Source organism: Hyla sarda, chromosome 4 (genome assembly GCF_029499605.1).
Source record: "Hyla sarda isolate aHylSar1 chromosome 4, aHylSar1.hap1, whole genome shotgun sequence".
Taxonomy (NCBI): Eukaryota; Metazoa; Chordata; class Amphibia; order Anura; family Hylidae; genus Hyla; species Hyla sarda.
This window is the reverse complement of record NC_079192.1, coordinates 178,329,737-178,354,571: the sequence shown is the minus strand read 5'-3', so window position 1 is coordinate 178,354,571 and position 24,835 is coordinate 178,329,737. Positions and strand designations below refer to the sequence as shown.

At 42.7% G+C, this 24,835-nt stretch overlaps 2 protein-coding genes across 8 annotated transcripts in view; one reads left to right on the top strand and one right to left on the bottom strand.

Moving 5' to 3' along the window:
- LOC130368753 (mucosa-associated lymphoid tissue lymphoma translocation protein 1 homolog) overlaps window positions 1–9,686 on the bottom strand; it is a 109,520-nt gene extending 99,834 nt beyond the window's left edge. The window contains exons 1-2 of one of the 2 annotated variants that reach the window (XM_056572923.1): window positions 9,655–9,686; window positions 8,630–8,743 (exon numbers count right to left, since the gene is read on the bottom strand). The gene's annotated coding sequence lies outside the window, so the exon portion shown is untranslated. The remainder of the gene's footprint in view (window positions 1–8,629; window positions 8,744–9,654) is intronic. The other variant, XM_056572924.1, reaches the window with a different exon arrangement.
- The window catches only part of ALPK3 (alpha kinase 3), a 132,182-nt gene that overhangs the window by 5,024 nt on the left and 102,323 nt on the right, over window positions 1–24,835 (top strand). The window contains exons 1-2 of one of the 6 annotated variants that reach the window (XM_056572908.1): window positions 2,481–2,675; window positions 11,703–11,960. In XM_056572908.1, the coding sequence (XP_056428883.1) occupies window positions 11,788–11,960 (173 nt within the window). In that variant the 5' untranslated portion in view covers window positions 2,481–2,675; window positions 11,703–11,787. Of the gene's footprint in view, window positions 1–2,480; window positions 2,676–3,169; window positions 3,304–3,567; window positions 3,677–10,472; window positions 10,724–11,702; window positions 11,961–24,835 lie in introns of those variants that run through there. The other 5 variants (XM_056572909.1, XM_056572906.1, XM_056572910.1 and 2 more) reach the window with 5 other exon arrangements.

Here is a 24,835-nt window from a genome sequence, read left to right as displayed (position 1 = left end):
ATCTGTCAACAGTGAAACAAATTCCCATGTAGCCCAGGGCTTAAAGGGGTACTACAGTGGAAAATATATATTTTTTTTAAATCAACTGGTGCCAGAAAGCTAAACAGATTTGTAAATGACTTCTATAAAAAATCTTTACCCTTCCAGTACTTTTTAGTAGCTGTATGCCACAGAGGAAATTCTATACTTTTTGAATTTCTTTTTTGTCTTGTCCACAGTGCTCTCTGCTGACACCTGCAGGAACTGTCCAGAGCAGCATAGGTTTGCAATGGGGATTTTCTCCTGCACTGGACAGTTCCTGAGACGGGCAGCAGATGTCAAGATAGAGCACAGTGGACAACACAAAAAAGAAATTCAAAAAGTATAGAATTTCCTCTGTAGCATATAGCTGCTAAAAAGTACTATATAATAGAAGCCATTTACAAATCTGTTCAACTTTCTGGCACCAGTTGATTAAAAAAAAAAAAAAGATTTCCGCTGGAGTACCCCTTTAAAAATAAAATGGGAGATGTATCATTGTCTTTAGAGCCTTTTTTTTATTATTTGCTTATTTTTGGTTAAAGTACTTTCTCTTAGTTTTCTTCCTACCTGATAATCTGGTGACTACCCAGATTTTTGTGTCCTCCAAATAAAATGTATATATTGTTGAAACAAACCAAAGTAATAAGAAGGTCTATGAAAGTCTATTGCTGTGTTCGAAGTACACTGCAGTTTAAATACCTTTTATACAATATCTTCCAAAATATGATTGAATGTGGCCTTAGCTGTGTGAAAGTTTTATTGTTTCTGAACTGATATTAGTTCAGAGACCAGATGTCCTCACTATCTCTGTAGAAGATTCCATATTCCATATGTTGTAAATCCTTGCAGCAAATTTAGTCTTGTGATAAATGTGTCACAGACTGTCATAAATTTGTATTCCTGGACTCTCCTGTGTCTTTGGCATTTGAAATTTACTTTAAAGGGGTACTCCGCCCCTAGACATCTTATCCCCTATCCAAAGGATAGAGGATAAGATGTCAGATTGCCGGGGTCCTGCTGCTGGGGACCCCCTGGAGCGGCTTCCGGAACCGATGGAGGTCCTCGGGCTGAGTCCATCTCCACCACTGGGACGGAAGATCGTGATGTCACGAATCCGCCCCCATGTGACATCCACCCCACCCATCAATGCAAGTCTATGGGAGGGGGCGTGACAGCATTGCATAGACTTGCATTGAGGGGCGGGGTGTTACATAACACGGGGGCAGAGTCGTGACATCACGATCTTCCGTCCCAGTGGTGGAGATGGACTCAGCCTGAGGACCTCCAGCGGTTCCGGAAGCCGCTACAGGTGGGTGCTGCATGGTAGATCCAGGGGGTCCCCAGCAGCAGGACCCCGGCAATCTGACATATTATCCTCTATCCTTTGGATAGGGGATAAGATGTCTAGGGGCAGAGTACCCCTTTAAATATAACAACTAATTTGTCTTTTTTGTCTAAAATCGTTGGCAATGGGACCTCATCCTTATCCTGTTCCAATGCAGAGATGCCCTCTCAGGTACACAACAATGGATGCAGTACGTGTGAATCCTGCGGTGTGAATGAGATCCTGTCTATGGTCATTATATTACAACTAATTTTGCATCTCCTTACATCACAGGAAGAGGCTCCTTTTTGTGTATCAGAGGCCAATGAACTCCTCTATTGGGAAGTTGTCTGTAACATAACAGGGAAGTGTCTAGGAATATTAATTTCGGATGGACCACTTTGTGTGGGATGTTACGTAGTTTCCTTTGGTACTTTTAGCAGTGGATAATAGTGTGGTAGGCCTCAAGGGTAGGGGTAGTACAGTCAGGGATTTGCTTTGGTATATCAGGGGTTAATGTTAACCCTATAGTTTGTGACGCCAGGCTGAGGGCTAGTATGCTGAAATGACTCTCCGGCCTATCGCCGCCCTTCCCAGTAACGATAGGTGCATAAGGATAAAGACTGAAGGTCCACAATTTGAACTTGCATAAACTTTACTTAACAGCTTGCAGTACATCCACAGAGTAGTAACAGTCTCAATCAAACAGTCTTTATATACTTCAATGACTGACAGATGTTGCGGACCTTGACTTTACATAATAGTCTCTGAATTCAGGGTATATTGCGAAGATCCGTCCGGATTTAGGGGATAGATAAAGTCCGGGGTCTTGCAGAGTGTTTAGGGATTGATACACTCACAATTTGGAATAGAACAGCCGTCGCCGCAAGGCTAAGGCCTAGACTCACTGATGACAGCAGCGCAGATCCTTTCTCGTCAACAGCCAGGAACCAAGAGAGAGATTAATGGCCACCGCACCCTTATATGGGCAGGGGCGGGGCCGTTTTGATTGGTCCAGCCATCTGTCACTCACCGTCACAAAGGAAATGAGTGCGTTAAGTCACAAGGACCTCCAAAGGTCCTCAAGCAGAAATACCATAGAGTTTACCTGATCACGTGACCCGAAGGTCCCGCTACGCTTCTCACAGGTAACTAACTATTTATATACATTTTATACAGTTAAACTTCCACAAATAAGGAGCATATGACTAGAGCAATGACTATAGGGGTGAGAGTTGACTAGGGGTGGACTATACAAAAGGACCCCGACATCCTAGGGACTCTGGCTATGGGGACCTATAAATATAGGATGCGGTACCGGGACACCACAGTAGGTTATTACCGAATACATGACTGCTACTTGCTTTTTCTTTGTATGAAAGAAGTGGATTCTGGGTATCCTGGAGGCTTTGATAATTTGGTTATGAATAAAGTATGGTGTTAGCCCTGATTCAGAATTGTCATTTTACAATACTTTGTGTTCATTCCTGTCTGTTAGAATGGAACAGATAAAAATATGTTTTCGGAGTCTTGCTGTAGACAATGGGCTTTTTAATGTGTTGGCATAAAACTTGCCCCATGTGAAGAATGTAAGTTGATTAATAGGTTTTTTAAATATAGGGATCTCTGCATTGTGCTGTTTTGATGGGGTGGATTAACAGAAAAGTACGGGGGGGAGAGAGGGTATTAGGGGATCAGTGTCACTCAGGGAGATATCTTAAAACTTGTGCAGAGTAAAAGTTGACCAGTTGCCCATAGCAACCAATCAGCCCGCTGCTTTCATTTTTTTTTTAAAAAGGCCTCTGAAAAATGAAAGAAGCGAGCTGATTGGTTGCTAGGGGCAACTAGTCAAATTTCCCTCTCCACAGGTCTCTCGTCCTCAGTGTAAATGTGGGTATTGGAGCTCGGTTCTATTGAAGTTAATGGAGCCCATTTGTAAAGACCACATAAACCCTGAGGTTTGTTTGAAATTAAGCAGCTATGTTAATCTAACACTGAATAACCCCTTTAAGCAAGGAGGGGCAGAAATACAGTTATGTGGGTCACCAACAGTCACGTTCACATATAAACCCCTATAACTAAAAGGGAAAGGAAAAACAGAAATGCTAATTGAGCTATTGTATAACTTCTAACTGTCCAAGATCGAGCAGGACTGTCCACATGTCTCATGTACCACACATCCCAGCACAGCTCTGGACGCATTTGTTCAAACGGAAGGGATCCTCACTGCTCACTCTCTGTTTAGACGCCAGATCCCTGCCTGTGCCATGGATTGGCACAAAGCAGAAACTTCAAAAAAGAAAATACATTGATACCATTCCTGCATTATTAGTGGGTAAAATGATCATGTACACAGCTGATGATCCCCTTCTGCAAGCGGCCCCTTATTCTTCTACAAAAATTCACAACAGATCTTAGGGGCTGGAATAGGAAAGCTGTTGTTTTGGTGGTGAATGGATTGGTAAAATGAGGGAGAGGATAGATGGGGATAGTTCTGCTGCCAGTGGTGCTAAACAGTGGTGATTGGTACTGTTGGAAAGGTATTTTGTACTGCACATTGATATTTGTTTATCACTACTGCGGAGGTATTGTGCATTGCAGCACTGTAGTATTTACTTAGTGCTGATGGAGAGGTATTTTGTGCTGCAGGGAAGGTGTATTGTTCTGCAATCCAGTATTTCATGCTGCTAAGGGATAAAATGTGCACTCAGTGGTGGTATTTGGTAAACACCATTGAGAGTTATATGGTAATTGGTTCTCTGCAGTAGTATGTGTTTTCAACAATATTTTATTGACAAAAGATGCAAGCCATACATTGGTAAGACAAAGTAAATACATATACCATGGTAAGAAATATAAATAAAACAATTATATGCTATCTGGGTGGACAACTGTTGGTACAAAAAGCAGAAAATAAATATATAACAATAACCATAGAACAATAGCTGTACTCATAACAGAAGATATCAAACCATACCTATGCAAATTAGTGACCATGTGACCTCCCCCAAATATTACAAAGGCATTTTAAGGACACCAAGAGTTCCCATCAGTGGTAGTATGTGTTTTCTGCTGAGGCCCCAGATGTTGCCCCTGGTCAATTCACAGTCTAGTGTAAGCACTTCTACTAGTCAGTCCTCAGGCTAGTGCAAATGGTGCCCTAATCTGTCCACAGTCTAGTGTAGAATTTGCCCCTGGCCAGTCTACAGCAGTATTTCCCAACCTTTTTTGGGTCATTGTATACCCCGGAAATTTGGGGTACACCAAACAAAAAAATCGTGAAAAATGTCTCTAAAAAAGCCAATTTAAGTAGTATAAAGCTAATTTAAGCAGTATGCAGTACATTTATATCATAAGTAGCATTGTAGCACTTAAAATGAGAAAAAAAAGCTTACCTTTGTAGTGGTCAAAAATTTCTGACCCGAGAATGGTTGCTATCCCCCAGGCCCATCATCATTAGTATCACAAGCACCATTAACCCCCCCCCCAATCATCATCATTATCATCCCCATTATTCCCTCTCCCCCAATCATCATGATCACCATTAACCCCCCCCCCCCAATCATCATCACCATTATTCCACCTCCCCAGGCCCATCATCGGTATCATCATCCTCAGTATCACAAGCACCATTAACCCCCCCCAATCATCATCATCATCATCATCACCACCACCATTATTTCCTCTCCCCCAGGCCCATCATCATCATCATCAGTATCACAAGCACCAATAACCCCCCAGTCATCATCATCATCATCATCACCATTTTTCCCTCTCCCCCAAGCATTGACCATTAACCCCCCCAATCATCATCATCATCACCACCATTAATTCCTCTCCCCCAGGCCCATCATCATCATCAGTATCACAAGCACCATTAACCCCCACAATCATCATCACCATCATCATTATCACAAGCACCATTCCCTCCCAATCAGCATCACCACCACCATTATTCCCTCACCCCCAGGCCCATCATCATTATCATTAGTATCACAAGCACCATTCCCTCCCAATTATCATCATCATCATCACCACCACCATTATTCCCTCTCCCCCAGGCCCATCATCATTATCATTAGTATCACAAGCACCATTCCCTCCCAATCATCATCATCATCACCATTATTCCCTCCCCCCCAGACCCAGATGGGGGGACGATTTGGCGCCAGACAAGGGCAAAAAATGCCCCCCATGATCGTCAGACAAAAAAAAAATAATAATGAAAAATCAAGGCCAAAATCACGGGGCACACCGGGCAGTGCCGAAAGGCACACTAGTGTGACGAGGCACCGCGGTTGGAAATTACTGGTCTACAGTTTAGTGTAAATGATATTCCTGCTCAGTCTACAAACTAGTACAGACACTCTCCCCAGTCAATCCGCAGATAATTTATTGTTGGTGTGACTAAAGCTTTATAAGGGTGCGTTCACATGTGTGTATTTTCTGCTGCATTGAATTCAATGGGCAGCAAAATCTGCAGTAGGAAATCTGCTGCAGATCTGCAGCAAAAATACACAGGTGTGAACGCACTATAAGAAGGTATAATCAGCAGTGGGAGAATATGTGAGGGAGGAGGCTGGGTATGCTTGGGTAGGGTTGGGCGTTGGAAATGGCGCAACATAACAACAAAAAATGTGCTGCAAAATATACAGGGAAAGTACCGAAAACATAACAGAAAAAATAATGCATTCAGTAAGAATATGTCTCCTACTGTATGTCAGGGCACATGAAATATGATTATAAACAAATTCTACATTCAATTACATATCTCACTTGATCACAATACCACATTCTTTGTGCTTCAGTTTGCCGTATAAAACTGAAAATGTTCTTCCACAGTATAATATAAATATATAATGTTTGCTATAACATTATAGCATTATAAAGTGCAAAAAAACATGTGAATAGTAAAGTTTGGTTAGGGCACAATGCATGTAAAAGCAGAAGCAGGTGCAGAGAGTATAAACTTTCCAGAGTTCAAAGTTGATGCAGTTCTTGGAAAGCACAGGCCAGACCGCAGCACAAGGCAACTTTTAAAGGGATACTCCAGTGAAAAACATTTTCTTTTTAATCGACTGGTGCCAGAAAGTTAAACAGATTTGTAAATAACTTCTATTAAGAAATCTTAATCCTTCCAGTACTTATCAGCTGCTGTATACTACAGAGGAAGTTGAGTTGTTCTTTTCTGTCTGTCCACGGTGCTCTCTGCTGACACCTCTGTCCATCTCAGGAACTGTCCACACAGTAGGAGCAAATCCATATAGCAAACCTCTCCTGCTCCACAGTTCCAGACATGGACAGAGGTGTCAGCAGAGAGCACTGTGGACAGGCAGAAAAGAAATTCAAAAATAAAAGATAAATCCAGTAAAGAAGAAAGTAACAGAGCACTCACCACTCAGGATGCTGTAGACAGGTACTTCTTTATTTTCTTTCAGTGCATGTAGACACAACTGTAAGTACAGGGAAGGTGGACCAGGTCTTGTGCGGGGGGTTTCAGGTGATCACACGGGGCAACGGTCCGTATCGTGCTGTTGCGCTTCCTCGGGCCCAAGGAAACCCCCCGCATAAGACCTGGTGCACCTTCCCTGTACTTACAGTTGTGTCTAGATGCACTGAAAGAAAATAAAGAAGTACCTGTCTACAGCATCCTGAATGGTGAGTGCTCCGTTACTTTGTTCTTTACTGGATTTACATTTTGGCTATTGGATATAAGCGTGCAGCACCACCTCAGCAGACAGTCTACATAGCAGACAGTCTACGTTAAGTGCTTGACAAGTTGTGTATGAAAATAATGCACCTAAGTGATTTCTTAAAGTAGCAGTGCCAGGAAATTCCCTTCTCTGAGAGTGGACGTGTCAAAAATAAAAGAACTTCCTCTGTAGTATACAGCAGCTGATAAGTACTGGAAGGATTAAGATTTTTAAATAGAAGTAATTTACAAATCTGTTTAACTTTCTGGCATCAGATGATTTAAAAAAAAAAATCTTTAAGGTATTTGGCTATAAAAGATGAATGTGGTACTTCTGCCAGTGTTTTATTTATGCCAATTTCTACAATTCCTTCATCCATGATTAACACCAACTAGTCACCAGGTTTCTTCATGCTGCAACATTTGCGCAACTCCCAGAGAGTAATGCAAATTGCTTTTGGAGCTCAACTAACTTTAGCAGACACAAACAGGTTGGAAATGACCGAGCAGACATATTTTTAATTCATGGGAAAACACCTTTAAATTAGAAAAGCATGGTTACTTTCTTCCAAATAACAGCCCAACACCTGTTCACAGGCTGTATGTAGTATCGTAGTTTACTTTAATAGAGCTGAGCTGTAATACCAGACACAACCCTTGAACAGGTGTGATGCTTTTTCTGGAATAAAGGGGGAGATGTATCAAAACCTGCCCAGAGGAAAAGTTGATGAGTTGCCCATACCAACCAATCAGATTGCTTCATGCATTTTTGAATAGGACTCTGAAAAATGAAAGAAGCGATCTGATTGGTTGCTATGGGCAACTCAGCAATTTTTCATCTGGACAGGTTTTGATAAATCTCCCTCAAAGTACCCATGTTTTTCTAACTCATGTTTTTCTGACCGGACCTAAAACCGTGGTATACCACGGTTTTAGGTCCGGTTAGAGAACCGTATACGAGAAAAAATGAGCCAACCGGAGTCAGCGTTTGACTCTGGTCGGCTCATTGAAATGAATGAGGTACGGGCCCTGTCCGGCTGGGATACGGGAGCACCCAGTTTTCGCTCCCCCAGCCTGATACAGTTCCCGTAACCTAAAAACGTGGTGTGAACCCAGCCCTAGGTCAAAGTAGGTAAAGAATGTAAGACAACCAGGGCTGCCTTTAGAAATTTTACACAGCTCAAGGCCTGGGCCCCCACCTGACTCCTCCCCATCTATGCCGCCCCCCCCCCCCCAGGGCTTGCCCGCTATCTTACTATTAATCCAAAAAATAAATTTAAACCGCAGGACAAGAAAAACAAGGGCTTTAATCAATAGGGAAGGAAGGAGGAAATATTGTCACCATGCATATTACCATCATACTGTTACTAACCAAATCCTGTATACCGAAACCAATAGTACCAATAATACCAGTATGCAAGGAGGAACATTATCACTATACATATTACCATCATACTGTTACTGACTAAATCCTGTATACTGAGACCAATATTACCAGTATACAAGGAGGAAATATTCCTCCCATACAGTGACATATAATGGTAGATATTAGCTCTACACAGGCTCTGCAGACCATATAAGGGATTACATACAGTTACATCAGGTGACGTCTTCTCTGATCGGAGTCGTTCACTTTCCTTTTTCTTCTCCTTCCAGCCCAGACCATCATGATGACTTCTTCCTTTCGCAACTTGTCTCCACAGAACCTGCCAGACAAACATTTTAGGCTCCTATAACGCTCCATACAGTAATAATAGAGTGGCTAGATAAGTGGGTTAAGAAAGAGTAGGTAGGTCAATCCCCCACCCATCAGGTAGTTAGGTCGCTTCAGAAAGCAGACAGGTCCCTTCACATAGTTTCCCTCATTACACAGGTGCCCAGTGTAGGGAGGTACCACCTGTAGGTACATGCCCGTGTAGATAGCTGCCCCCTGTTGATAGTTTCTCCCTTTATTGAGTAGCAGCCCCCTATAAGTAGGGGTTACTCCCTGTAGGTAGTTCCCCCTGCATATAGTTGTAGCCCCCCATGTAGAGTAGTAGTCCCCCCCTTTAGGTAGTAGTAGCAGCCCCCCTTTAGATAGGTGTTATCAGCAGGTATTTAGGTAATAGTAGTGGCAGCCCCTTTTAGGTAGTAATAGAAGCAGCAACCTTAGCTAGTAATAGCGAGCAGCACCCCCTTAGGTAGTAGTAATAGCCAGCAGCCTCCTTGAGTAGTAATAGCAGTAGCCCCCTTAGGTGGTAATCAGAAGCCCCCTCAGGTAGTAATCAGTAGCCCCCTTAGCTAGTAATAGCCAGCAGCACCCCCTTAGGTAGTAAAAGCAAGTAGCCCCCTTTGGTATTAATAGTAGTAGATCCCTTAGGCAGTAATCAGTAGCCCCTTAGGTAGTTATCAGTAGCCCCCTTGGGTAGTTATCAGTAACCCCCTTAGGTAGGAACAAGTAGCCCCCTTAGTTAGGAATCAATAGCTACCTTAGGTAGTTATCAGTAGCCCCCTTAGGTAGTTATCAGTAGCCCCCTTAGGTAGTTATCAGTAGCCCCTTAGGTAGGAATAAGTAGCCCCCTTATGTAGGAATAAGTAGCCCTCTTAGGTAACAATAGAAAAAAAAATACATATTTACCTGGCTCCAACGCTGTCCATGGCCTCTTCTCTTCTGTCTTCTTCTCCTGTCTGTGCTCCAGCGCATGATGATGATGTCATTCATGTGCCGGAGCACAGAGTACGGAAGCCCGGGCGGCCCATAGATTGATTGACAGGGCGAGGAGCCAATGGCTCTTTGCTCTGTCAATTAGCCGAGCCCGAGTGCCGCATTGAACTATAGGTGCATCTGAAAGATGCACTTATAGTTTTATGCATTCTGGACCGGCCATGGAAGCAGGAGACGGCTGTGTAAACATCGATCCCCTGCTCCTGTGCTGTGGCAGCTCGGGCCCCTTACTGGAGTACTGGCTGTATCCACCTGACGGCAGACCTGAAAACAACACTGATGCACAGAAATGTGTAGTCTGTTACAATACTGAGCTTAAGAGTTGTACATTTCTTTTTAAACTGTCTCTTTTTCCAATGGTTTAACATAGAATACGCAAAAGAAAAACATTACAATAAGTCAAAAATGGCAGAATTTCACACAAAACAAAATACAAGGTCATAATATGCAGTAAGAAGCACTAGTGGGTCTAACGGAATCACTACATCAGGAGCTGTACATTTTTGTTTACAACCTATTCCAAAGTTATTTTATTTTTCATTTTAGATATATTTAGGGAGATTTATCAAAACCTGTGGAGGGAAAAGTTAACCAGTTGTCCATAGCAACCAATCAGTGTGCTTCTTTCATTTTTAATAAGACCTCTGGAAAATGAAAGTAGCAATCTGATTGGTTGCTATGGGCAACTGGTCAACTTTTTCTCTGCACAAGTTTTGATAAATCTCCTCCATTGTGACTAAAAGATTGTAAAGAGTTGTCACAAAATCTCCTGTAAATGGATATATAAACATAATATTTAAAGTAAACGTGCATCATTAAGACAAGTCAGAAGGCTATAGATAGAAGCACTGAGACACCATTCTTCAGGAAAGACAAGAGTGATATAGCTCTTGGAGATGTCTGCTGGTTATATTGACTTCCCAACATAGACTTCAGGACGATAACGGAGTGCTTCACCCAGCTATAATCTGAAATCACTAAAGTATGACTAAGGGTGCATTCACACCACATTTTACCTATACAGGACCGGATCCAGCTGGGGGAAGTGAAAACCGGACGCTCCTGTATCCCATTCATTTGAATGAGCCAACCAGAGTCAAACGGTGACTCCGGTCGGCTCATTTTTGCCCCATATCCAGTTTTCTGACTGGACCTAAAAACGTAGTATACCACAGTTTTAGGTTTGGTCACAAAACTGGGCAAAAATGAGCCGACCGGAGTCACTGTTTGACTTGGGTCGGCTCATTCAAATGAAGGAGGAGGGGGCCGGATAACACTGAGATATGGGATACTGGGAAAACGTGGTGTTAATGCACCTAACATACCAGCTACTTACTGCAATATTTTACAATTTCCTCCATTTTCTCTATCTTCATTTACTCAATTATTAAATTGGATAAAATAATCTGAATATTTTAGGATTATGTGCACATTTTTATTTATTACCTTTTTTTGCGGCTTTTGGATATCCACATAATTTTTAGCTTTTGGCCTAAATGGGGAATAGCTTAAAATCTTACAGTCTTTTGTGTAACATGTCATAAGTTTAGATTGCACCAGGTCTCAATCCTAAAACCTGGTACAATTGTGAATTGTCTGTCTGTTGTTCTGTTTTTCACTGATGTGTTGGTGGATTCCTACTTCCCCCTGTGGCCTGATCTATGCTTCAATTGATGGGATTCAGAGCTGTCCTTTGGCATGCATGACTTTTCAAGGAGTGTATCCAACAACTGATCAACCTTTCCACAGAGATATGCCTTCAGTTAGCGTCTGTCATGTTTACTTGTGCTATAAAATGGTGTTGAAGTTTAACAGAAAATTGTACAAATTGGGTTGATAAGGCTACAAAAAGACATGAATCTTTCAGGTGTACCCTTTAGGGTTTGTCCATACGTTCAGGTTTTTAATTGTAATTATTGAATACAAAAATGTTAAAATAAGACATGTCTTTCTTTCCCCAGGTTCTAGTCTCCAGAGGAAGTCTAGAATTAACTTTCTAGGAAGTTGTAGGCTGCTAATTTAATTGGCAGAAACAAGAAAATACTCATGATGGGCACAAGGAGACCGATGAACCGTGTACCCTCTGGGAACGGAAGGTACTATGACTCCCATGGAAGTAGTAATGGGAGTACAAGTGACAGTGAAGACAGTAATGGTTCCGTCTATACTCCCCGGGCAGACAGCAGAAGCTACCTGCTCAATGTGAGGCCTGAGAACAGGTGAGTAAATTGTCTTCATTGTTATGTGGATATTAAAGAAGATTAAAGCTGCTAAATAAGAAAATGAAGCAAGTACTAGTTTTCAGTTGTTGCATACAAGAAAGAATGCTTTATTTACGGAAAAATATAAGAGATTTAAAAAAATTGGTGATGTGCTGAAGCTAAGTAGAACAGAGCTTTGCAGAATGTTTCATCATATAATCATTGACCTCAATATCTGGGCCAGCTCTATACAAGGCAAGTGCTGGCTATATCTTACAAGCACTTACCTGTCTGCAACTGCTGGCATCGGACTCCAGTCTGATCCTGGCTCTTTAACCTTCTGCATTCAGTGATCAATAACAATCACGGCATGCAGAGAGTGACCTGACATGTGCTGCACCAATTGGCACCCCAGGGGCATCAAGTAGTTTTCATAGCAGCCTGAGGCTGTACTAGAAGATGAATGATTTCATAGTCCACTGCCATACAGAAGCATGGCAGTGCTAAATGCAACCAAATTATTGCTTGTAAACAAATAAAAAATAAAAATAAACATGTTTTAAAAACACCCCTCTATTCCCATTTTTTAAGCATCTAAACATTAAAAAAAAATAATGTTATTAATTCTCGCAATTATTGATCAGACCAAGGAGGTTAACATTTGACTACAGGTTGTTGTTTTTTTTATTTCGGTATATTATTTGATATAAGACATTTATTATATTCCTGAACAACCCCTTTAAAAGCTATTGATACCTTTCAGAAGCATGATTTTTTGGTACAAAAACATTTTCTCCATAGGTATTTTTTAGCTTGTAAAGGATGCAGGGCATACCTGAATGCCCTATGCCCGCTCCCCTGCTACGACATGGGGTCACAAGCTGACCCCGCGTCATAGCGGGCTGGTCCTGGTGGCAATCAATGACCGGGACCCGTGTCTAATGCCAATGCCAGACAAATTCCGATCGTGGTGACGCCCTGCATTAACCCCTTAGATGCGGCCATCAGAGTTGATCGCCGTGTCTAAAATGAAAAAAAGCAGCTCATTCGGGCTGATCAGGATCACTGCGGTGTCCTAATCAGCTTAGAGGACAGCGGGAGGGCCCTTACCTGCCTCCTCGCCGTCCGATCTTTTCTGCGATGCTCCAGCCTCAGCAGGCTGGAGCAATCAAGCGCAGATAGCACTGATCAATGCTATGCTATGGCACAGCACTGAACAGTGTATGCAATCAGAAGATTGCATGTAATAGTCCCCTTTGGGGACAAAAAAAAATGGTGTTAAAAAAGTTTTTAAAAAAAGTTAATAAATGTGAATTAACCCCTTCCCTAATAAAAGTTTGAATCACCCCCCCCCCCCTTTTTCCATTTTAAAATAAAATAAAATATGTAAACAAAAATAAACATATGTGGTATCCCGGCGTGCTTAAAATATAATGTTAATTAAACCATACTGTCAATGGTGTATACGTAGAAAACAATTAAAAAGTCCAACATTTCGTACTTTTGGTCATTTTGTAAAAAAATTTATAAAAAGCGATCAAAAAGTCCCATCAACAAAAATGGTACCGATAAAAACTACAGATCACAGCACAAAAAATTAGCCCTCATATCTCCCTGTATGCGGAAAAATTAAAAAGTTGTAGGGGTCAGAAAATGAAAATTTTAACCCCTTAAGGACCAGGCCATTTTACACCTTAAGGACCAGAGCGTTTTTTGCAAATCTGACCACTGTCACTTTAACCATTAATAGCTCTGGAATGCTTTTAGTTATCATTCTGATTCCGAGATTGTTTTTTCATGACATATTCTACTTTAACTTAGTGGTAAAATTTTATGATAACTTGCATCCTTTCTTGGTGAAAAATCCCCAAATTTGATGAAAAAAATTAAAATGTAGCATTTTTCGAACTTTGAAGCTCTCTGCTTGTAAGGAAAATGGATATTCAAAATAAATTTTTTTTGGTTCACATATACAATATGTCTACTTTATGTTTGCATCATAAAATTTATGAGTTTTTACTTTTGGAAGACACCAGAGGGCTTCAAAGTTCAGCAGCAATTTTGAAATTTTTCACAAAATTTTCAAACTCACTATTTTTCATAGACCAGTTCAGGTTTGAAGTGGATTTGAAGGGTCTTCATATTAGAAATACCCCATAAAAGACCCCATTATAAAAACTACACCCCCCAAAGTATTCAAAAAAACATTCAGTAAGTGTATTAACCCTTTAGGTGTTTCACAGGAATAGCAGCAAAGTGAAGGAGAAAATTCAAAATCTTCATTTTTTACACTCGCATGTTCTTGTAGACCCAATTTTTGAATTTTTGCAAGGGGTAAAAAGGAGAAAATTTTTACTTGTACTTATAACCAAATTTCTCTCGAGTAAGCACATACCTCATATGTCTATGTTAATTGTTCGGCGGGCGCAGTAGAGGGCTCAGAAGGGAAGGAGCGACAAATGGTTTTTGGGGGGCATGTCACATTTAGGAAGCCCCTATGGTGCCAGGACTGCAAAAAAAAAACACATGGCATACTATTTTGGAAACTAGACCCCTCGGGGAACATAACAAGGGGTAAAGTGAACCTTAATACCCCACAGGTGATTCACGACTTTTGCATATGTAAAAAAAAAAAATGTTTTACCTAAAATGCTTGGTTTCCCAAAAATTTTACATTTTTAAAAGGATAATAGCAGAAAATACCCCCCAAAATTTGAATCCCAATTTCTCCCGATTCAGAAAACACCCCATATGGGGATGAAAAGTGCTCTGCTGGTGCACTACAGGTCTCAGAAGAGAAGGAGTCACATTTGGCTTTTTGAAAGCAAATTTTGCTCTGGGGGCATGCCGCATTTAGGAAGCCCCTATGGTACCAGAACAGCAAAAAAAAAAAAAAACACATGGCATACCATTTTGGAACCTAGACCCCTCGGGGAACGTAACAAGGGGTAATGTGAACCTTAATACCCTACAGGTGTTTCACGACTTTTGCATATGTAAAAAAAAAAAACATTTTTTTTTTACCTAAAATGCTTGGTTTCCCCAAAATTTTACATCTTTAAAAAGGGTAATAGCAGATAATACCCCCCAAAATTTGAAGCCCAATTTCTCCCTATTCAGAAAACACCCCATATGGGGGTGAAAAGTGCTCTGCTGGCGCACTACAGATCTCAGAAGAGAAGGAGTCACATTTGGCTTTTCGAAAAATAATTTTGCTCTGGGGGCATGCCGCATTTAGGAAGCCCCTATGGTGCCAGGACAGCAAAAAAACGACTTTCGCATATGTAAAACATTTTTTTTTTTTTTTACCTAAAATGCTTGGTTTCCCAAAAATTTTACATTTTTAAAAAGGGTAATAGCAGAAAATACCCCCCCCCCCCCAAATTTGAAGCCCAATTTCTCCTGAGTACGGCGATACCCCATATGTGGCCCTAAACTGTTGCCTTGAAAGACGACAGGGCTCCAAAGTGAGAGCGCCATGCGCATTTGAGGCCTAAATTAGGGACTTGCATAGGGGTGGACATAGGGGTATTCTACGCCAGTGATTCCCAAACAGGGTGCCTCCAGCTGTTGTTAAACTCCCAGCATGCCTGGACAGTCAGTGGCTATCTGGCAATACTGGGAGTAGTTGTTTTACAACAGCTGGAGGCTCCGTTTTGGAAACAGTGGCGTACCAGACGTTTTTCATTTTTATTGGGGAGGGGGGCTGTGTAGGGGTATGTGTATATGTAGTGTTTTTTACTTTTTATTTTATTTTTTGGTAGTGTAGTGTTTTTAGGGTACAGTCACACGGGCGGGGGTTCACAGTAGTTTCTCGCTGGCAGTTTGAGCTGCGGCAGAAAATTTGCCGCAGCTCAAACTTGCAGCCGGATACTTACTGTAAACCTCCGCCCATGTGAGTGTACCCTGTACATTCACATTGGGGGGGGGGGGGGAAACATCCAGCTGTTGCAAAACTACAACTCCCAGCATGTACGGTCTATCAGTGCATGCTGGGAGTTGTAGTTTTGCAACAGCTGGAGGCACACTGGTTGTGAAACACCGAGTTTGGTAACAAACTCAGTGTTTTGCAACCAGTGTGCCTTCAGCTGTTGCAAAAGCTACAACCCCCAGCATGTACGGACAGCAGAAGGGCATGCTGGGTCTTGTAGTTATGCAACAGCTGGAGGCATACTACTTTGGCTGGGGATGCTGTGGATTGTTGTTATGCAACAGCTGGAGACACACTGGTTTGCTACTTAACTCAGTGTGCCTTCAGCTGTTGAAAAACTACAACTCTCAGCAGTCACCGACAGCCAAAGGGCATGCTGGGAGTTGTAGTTATGCAACCAGCAGATGCACCACTACAACTCCCAGCATGCACTTTAGCTGATTGTGCAAGCTGAGAGTTGTAGTTATACAACAGCTGAAGGTACACTTTTCCATAGAAAAAATGTGCCTCCAGCTGTTGCAAAACTATAAGTCCCAGCATGCCCATAAGGGAATGCTGGGAGTTGTGGTTGTCTGCCTCCTGCTGTTGCATAACTACTGCTCCCAGCATGCCCTTTTTGCATGCTGGGAGCTGTTGCTAAGCAACAGCAGGAGGCTGTCATACACCTCCTGCTGCTGCTCCACGCTGCATCAGGTCAGTCCCGCCGCCGCCGCCGCTCCTGGGGCCCCGATCCCAACATTAACGCCGGGAATCGGGGTCCCCAGCACCCGGGGTGCACGTCCCGCACCCGCTCACGTCCTCCGGGAAGAGGGGCGGAGCGGGTTGCGGGAGTGACACCCGCAGCAGGCGCCCTGATTGGTCGGCTGGGAAACCGGCCGACGAATCAGGGCGATCTTGAGGTGGCACCAGTGACACCTCACCCCTGCAGGCTATGGCTGTTCGGGGCCGTCAGAGACGGCCCCGATCAGCTAGTAATTCCGGGTCACCGGGTCACTGGAGACTCGATTGACCCGGAATCGCCGCAGATCGCTGGACTGAATTGTCCAGCGATCTGCGGCCATCGCCGACATGGGGGGGGGGGGCATAATGACCCCCCTGGGCGATATGCCGCGATGCCTGCTAAACGATTTCAGCAGGCATCCGGCCCCGGCTCCCCTCCGGCTAGCGGCGGGGGGCCGGGAATGGACAGGACGTACTCCTACGTCCTCGGTCCTTAAGGACTCGGAAACGGGGGCGTAGGAGTACGTCCATTGTCCTTAAGGGGTTAAACATACTAATTTTGGTGCATGTAGTTTACTATAAGTAGTAAAATAAAACTTACATGAATTGGGTATCCTTGTAACCGTATGGACCTACAGAATAAATGTAATATGTCATTTTTACCGAAAAGTGCACTGTGTAAAAACGGAAGCCGCTAAAATTTACAAATAATTTACAAAAATTCACAAATAATTTTTGGGAGTTTTGCCATAGATTTTGTGGTAAAAATGACTGATGTCATTACAAAGTAAAATTGGTAGTGCAAAACTGGAAAACTGAAAGTGTTATATAAACTGAAACTGAAAGTGAAAACTGAAAGTGTTATATAAACACAAGAAGATGCAGATATTTGCCTACATTTTATATGTCTAATAACTAGGCTCCCTCTGTTATAACAGATCTTAGAATTCATATGCCAATTCCTTAGGCTATATTGGAGGCCTGAGCTGTGTTGACTACAGTAATAGACAGATTACAAATATCTGTTGACTGTCACATGTGGACAACTGCACCTGGTCTAGTGGATAGAGGATATGTCTATACAAGAGATGGACTGTCAAAGGGTGCAGTGTTTGCTGTTATTTACTGCACTTGCCCAATACTCTGATATACGGAGATAAAACTAAAAGTACCGTATTTTTCGCCGTATAAGACGCACTTTTTCTTCCCCAAAACTGGGGGGGGGGGGGGGAAGTTGGTGCATCTAATACGGCGAATATACACCTATCGCGACGGTCCCTGCGGCCATCAACGGCCGGGACCCGCGGCTAATACAGGACATCACCGATCGCGGTGATGCCCTGTATTAACCCTTCAGACGCGGCGATCAAAGCTGACCGCCGCGTCTGAAGGGAAAGTGACACTAACCTGGCTGCATCGGGAGGACCTTACCTGCCTTCTCGGTGTCTGCTCCATGCTGGGATCCCCTGCATCACGTCCCGTCATCCAATAGGAGCGGCGTGCGTAGCGACGTGATGACAGCGACGGAGAGCGAGGATACCGGGCAGCAGAGACGTTCCGGAGCGACAGGGATGCTGCGACAGCGATGGAGGGTGACATCCAGGGCAGCGGTGACGAGCGGTGACAGGTCCAGAGCGGCGGGGACACGTGAGTATTACCTCCTATACCATTGGTCTTCAACCTGCGGACCTCCAGATGTTGCAAAACTACAATTCCTGGCATGCACGGACAGCCAACGGCTGTCTGGGCATGCTGGGAGTTGTAGTTTTACAACATCTGGAGGTCCGCTGGTTGAAGATCACTGTGACCTATACTTTACATTGTATTCTAGATGTTCCTCATTTAAAATTGGGTGCGTCTTTTATGTCGGAGCATCCTATAGGGCGAAAAATACTGTGTGTGTTATACAGAACTGGTTATTTGTTACTCCCTTATTCATTTTAGTTTATTTAGTAATGATCTATCCAATCCATTTAATACATTTAATAAAAGCAAGTTGTTATTCTCTAGCCCTTTGAGTTTCACAGGCAAAAAAGTAATTGGACAAACTAAAATACTCATGAGGACTTTTGTTAATCCCTTAATAAGACACTTCAGATTAGTTTTGTCAATATAATGCTAACTCACCCCAAGTATTCATGTAGTGTCATCCGTTTCACCCTAGCTCAGCCGCACCCATACATTTTATTACTGCAACTATGCCATGCGACCACCAGTGTGACAACCAATAAATAACCTGCTTTAAAGTGTAGAGAGGGTATAGTCTCTCCTGTATTCCTAACTTCCTGCAAACTATATGATTACATCACCACCTATCAGATCTTTCCTGGCAGCTCAGACCCTCCCCCTTACTACCCAGCTCCTGCCTCTTTGTTCATCCATGTAAAGACTGCTACAGAAAATCTGCCCTATAAAAGACAAACGGTGCAGTAATATAGGTCCATACACTGCTTACAGAGCTATAACATCCCCTCCTATTGCCTATGTCCTTTGTGTAATCAACCTATTTTGCAATATTTAAAAGGGTACTCCAGCCTTAAGACATCTTATCCCCTATCCAAAGCATAAGGGATAAGATGTCTGATCGCGGGGGTCCTGCCACTGGGGACCCCAGCACTCTCTCATTCAGCACCCACCTGTGTGTTCTCCACGATGACGAGCGGAAATAGTGCAGTAGTCTTTGGTGCACTCCCAAGCCTCTTGGTGCACTGTCATGCCTGCCAGCATTGGCCCTGTGCTACTTGTTGATTTGTGCTGTGACATTACCAGCATGGACGGTCCGCACCATGTGCAGGGGATTAGTGTTAGCTGTTTTATGAGTTAACACTAATTCCACCCTAAAAATACCAACCTGTGGCCATTGTAGATGCTCCAGTCCTGATGATACCCAGCTTTTTCCAGTACTCCTCCTGGTGGTGGATACCAGGGTAAGACAAAGGGCAGGGGGGTTTAATGCCATTTTAGGGGCTTATGTTAAGCCTCGGCTAAGTAATAGAAAGCTGTCTATATGTGCAGAAAAGGTAAAGACATAAGATTAAAATACATTTATTCCAATAAAAACTCTCCAATATTTCTCTCTCTGGACATTTTATATAAAAAAAAAAAAAAAAAAAGCTGGTCCTCAACATAATCCAAGGATGTGAAATATGAACAAAGCAATTAATTGTACTTACCTTGCCTTGATCTACAGTAGGCTCTGGTTACTGCCACATAGTTTTCTAGCATACTTTCCTGCCCATTAACAAATGATCAACTAACAGTAAGTCAAGGATGCATGAGGCATCCCTGGCTTACTCTTCAGTAAATGGAACAGGGGTCTTTTTTTTGTCTCTGCTCCACTTGTGGAGCTTCCATAGCACGCTATGCAAATTCAACACTTGGAACCAACCCCAGAAATCTTATCTTCTTATCTTCTTAATTTGTAATAAAATAATGAGGTAACAGACTGGACTGGGCCATGAAGTTGCTCATAGGTCAAATATTTAAATGGAGGAAGTATGAAAAAAAAAAAAAAGCTGTGACTCCTAAATAGTTAGTGCAATATTTTATTAACAGTTATGTCTCGTCTTGTCCAGTAATTGGTTGAGCAGGTAGGTCCTGCAATGAGTACTCATCTCATAAGCAGGAAGAAGATGATCAGGGGACGTGAAGGTGCCAAGCAGGAGTAGTGGTGGACCAGCGGGGGACCAGTTTTGAATAAGGCTCAATAACCACTGTAGACTTCTTGAAACATAGCTGAATGTCTACACTTCAATCACACAATAATGGCTAGGTTTCAAATCCATTGTGGTAGTGTACAAAGGCTAAAGGTTTACCTCAACTCCAACCAGTTTCTCTTTTCCCGTTGCTAAAAATCCCCCACCGCATTATTCTACCACCACCATGTTTCACTGTAGGGAAGGTATTGGGCAGGTGATGAGTAGTGCCTTGTTTTCTCCAGACAGGAAGCTTAGATCTTGGTTTCATTAGACCAAAGAGTGGCCATTGGGTTCTTGATCACCTCTCTTACCAAGGTCCTTCACCCCTATTACTTTGTTTGGTGGGGTGGCCAGTTGTTCCAAACTTTTTCCATTTAAGAATTATGGAGGCTATTGTGCTCTTGAAAACTTTCTCTGCAGTTCTTTACTCATTATTACTTGGTTTTTGTGCTGATATAGATTGTCAGTTGTTAGACCTTTTATAGTGGGGGTGTATGTCGAAATCATGTCCAGTCAACTGAATTTACCACAAGTGACTCCAGTGGAGGTGTAGAAAGATATGACATTTTAGTTTTTCCTTTTTAATTTCTAAAATTTTCCATTTCTAAAATTCTTATAATAAGACACAAGAGAAAGTAGAATCTGGCACTGCCACAGTGTTTGTCCTATATAAATCTTCCCTCCAATGATATGGCCGGTGCTCACAGACCATGCGCTGCTAGTGGTCGTGCTACACGCAAGAAATGAATGAATGAACAATGCAAACACTGAAAGGAAAAGTGCGGAGCAACTCACCCAGTAAGTTGATAGCATCAGGATAATTCACATCACGTCCATTCGGTGAACAAGCAGGGAGGCGGAAACGGGGAAATCAGGCGTCGGGCCACAGCTGTATCACACCGTTAGGTGCTTCGTCAGGCCCCTGCATGGGCCTGACGAAGCACCTAACGGTGTGATACGGCTGCGGCCCGACGCCTGATTCCCCCGTTTCCATCTTCCGTCTCCCTGCTTGTTCACCGAATGGACGTGATGTGAATTATCCTGCTGCTATCAACTTACTGGATGAGTTTCTCCGCACTTTTCCTTTCAGTTTTTGCATTTCTAACATTCTGTTTTCACATTTTCATTATTCTCATCTTCTATGTGTGAGGATATGTACTCCAGCCTCTCAATCTATCCCAGTGGCCTAATTTATAAGCTACTAAACACATGCTTATGGTAAAGTTGTCAGTGTGTTTGGTTACTTGAGGTTAAAGATTTAGAAATAGCAAATGTTCTGTTAGGTTTGGCAGCTAAGAGGGAAGAGAACACACTTGCAACAGAGCCAAGTATAACAGCTAGGTTACATTGCAAAATCAGTCCAAGTGCTAGAGAAACTCTCCATACTTTATTTCGTTTGCTATATGTGCCTCTTCCTAGGTTAGCTCCCCTTACCTCTTCCAAACTCTCATCTTGAGACTGCTCTTTAACATAAATCATAGTGATGAAGTGAGAATGTTACTCTACCCCTTCTGTCACTATTCACGATTGCTATGTGAAAGCTCTTGTCAATCTGTCAATAAAGAGAGGTTGGTGGATTTAAAGGGGTTAACCAAGAAAAACTTTTTTTTTTGTATATCAACTGGCTCCAGAAAGTTAAACCGATTTGTAAATTACTTCTATTAAAAGAATCTTAATCCTTTCAGTACTTATGAGCTGCTGAAGTTGAGTTGTTCTATTCTGTCTAAGTGCTCTCTGATGACACCTGTCTCGGGAACTGTCCAGAGTAGAAGCAAATCCCCATAGCAAACCTATTCTACTCTGTGCAGTTCCCGAGACAGACAGAGATGTCAGATGAGAGCACTGTTGTCAGACAGAAAAGAACAACTCAACTTCAGCTGCTGATAATTATTAGAAGGATTAAGATTTTTTAATAGAAGTAATTTACAAATTTGTTTAACTTTCTGGAGCCAGTTGATATATATAAAGACATTTTTTCCTTGAGTACCCCTTTAACATTACTAGATTATTTTTTTACTAGAACTCGGAAATATCTGAAATATTGTTAAGTGCATTATTAGGGAAATAAGTTCCCCTGGGTTCCACATAGATCACGGACAGTCAGTACTGCACATTACAGAGTATTCTCAAGTACTGCCCAGTTTACAGGTTGCCATAAAAAGCTAGGTCTAATGCAAGTACCACTGACCTACTGACACTATTGCTATGAAGCTAAACAAGGGGTTGGACTCAATGTGCACTCACACTGCCCTTTACAGATCTAAAGGAGTGAGCAACATGCTGCTGGGCTAGGTAAAATGAGCCAGGGAGGCCACCTAAATCTACTTTACAGACTGCTCTAGTGCCAAACTGTCGCCGGTGTGCAGGGCGGTCTGTGATTGTGGAAGGTGGCAGCTGTCCGTCTATGGATGGTGGCCTTTTGTCTTATATTCAGAGTTGTTCTACATAACTTTCCCATTACTGCTTAAAAACATAATGGGGGAGATTTATCAAAACGTGTGCAGAAGAAGAATTGTGCAGATTGCGTCTTTTGATTTTAACCCCTTAATGACCACAGACGTAAATGTACGTCTACTGGTGGGGAGGTACTTCACGCACCAGGACGTACATTTACATGACCGTGAGCATCGGAGCAGTGCAGGTCCCGGCTGATATCAGCAGCGGATCCCCTACCCGCTGGTAATGGCGGACATCAGCGATCGCACTGATTTCCGCCATTAACCCCTCAGATGCCGTGATCAATACAGATCACGGCATCTGCGGCAATGCTGTCAGTATTATTGAACTGATCTAGGGTGAGACCTACCCAGGGCTCAAGTCCTGCAGGAACTCATGGGAACTGAGTTCCTGCACTTTTTCCACAGCAGGAACGCAGTTTCCATTAGCAGGAATCCTGCAGGACCAGCCCTTAAAGGGGTACTCCGCCAAAGGATAGGGGATAAGATGTCAGATCCCGGGGGTCCTGCTGCTGGGGATCCCCGCGATCTTGGCTGCGGCACCCCAGACATCCGGTGCACGGAGCGAACGTCGCTCCGTGCCAGATGACTGGGGATGCAGGGCAGAGGCTTGTGACATCACAGTAATGCCCCCTCAATGCAAGTCTATGGGAGGGTGCGTGACTGCCATCATGCCCCCTCCCATAGACTTGCATTGAAGAGCTGTGAGCGTGATCACGAGGATGTCACGAGCCTCTGGTGCTGCACCCAACTCTCTAAATGAACGCCGGGTGCAGCAGGGAGAATGCTGGGGTCCCAAGTGGCAGATGTCTAGTACACCTTTTAGTGGAAATCTTGGGTGAGTTCCCACACTTTTTTTTCCCCAGGACTTGACCCCTGGACCTACCAAATAGTGTCAGTATTATCTGAGAGGAGATTATGCACAGTGAGACCACTATTCATATGTAAATCATCCCTGTGGGCAACTCCCTGAATATAGGATTAGTTCCCCCCCACAGGATGACCCCCATATGAATGTTGTGTCTATCCCGCTATGGTTTGCAGTCATTATTACGTTATTGTGACATCATGACCTACAGTCACCAGTAATTTAATATCTGTGATCTTATGCACTGCTAAAATATCTATAATGCAATTCACATGTCTGGGCCTGACTATTTACCCAGAATATTTTATAGCTCATTGATTTATGCTATGGCGGTATGTTTTGCAATATCATGAAATAACACACAGGTATTATTAACTATACAGATTTATTGGTTATGATTAACAAACAAAATGAGTACATAAAGACAAAGATTATACATATATATGCTTCACCAATCAATATGATGCATATAGAACATTATTGAAGCATTATTTAATATATATAAGCGCAATGACTACATATATGAAGCATGTAAAATAAGAAATGCATAGAACATATATAGAAGCATATTAAGCTCATGCAGATAGTAGCTATATAGAGACTACAGAATTACAGTAGCTACAAGTAACTGTGTTGTACACACATCAGTCTCCACACAGTCAGCAAATCAAATCAATGGCATCACTCCCCAAGAGAATATTATACCAAGATGAATACAGAACGGTCATCCCCCCTACTCTTCAGATATAGGAAATACAAGTGACACAATCGTTAACACTATTGGGGGATATAAGTGACGCAATCGTTAACACTAGTCCATCCGTCTAACCACACACAACCGGTACAACAATTTAGATACAGCACAATGTATATATATCTCTAAGGGTACTAAATTGGACAGGAGCTCCTATGAGGAACTCTGCAGATATATTTTTATTTATGACAAATAAGATAGCGAAGGATCGGCAACTATGCTAAGTGTGCACTAATGTTAATGTGGTGAGCCACGGGGGGTGCGATGTGAGGTGTAGGGGCAGATGGTGTTGCCCAGGGGTAGATGGTGTTAACCCTTAAGTGTTTGTGATTACAGCCCCAATGTACAAGAGACGTGTGCATGAATTTATGTGTACTTATGTTCTATGTGTAGTACACGACTTTACTCTTTACTGTTGATGATAGCAATGGGGTGAAATGTTGCTTCTCCTGATTGGTTCAGGATA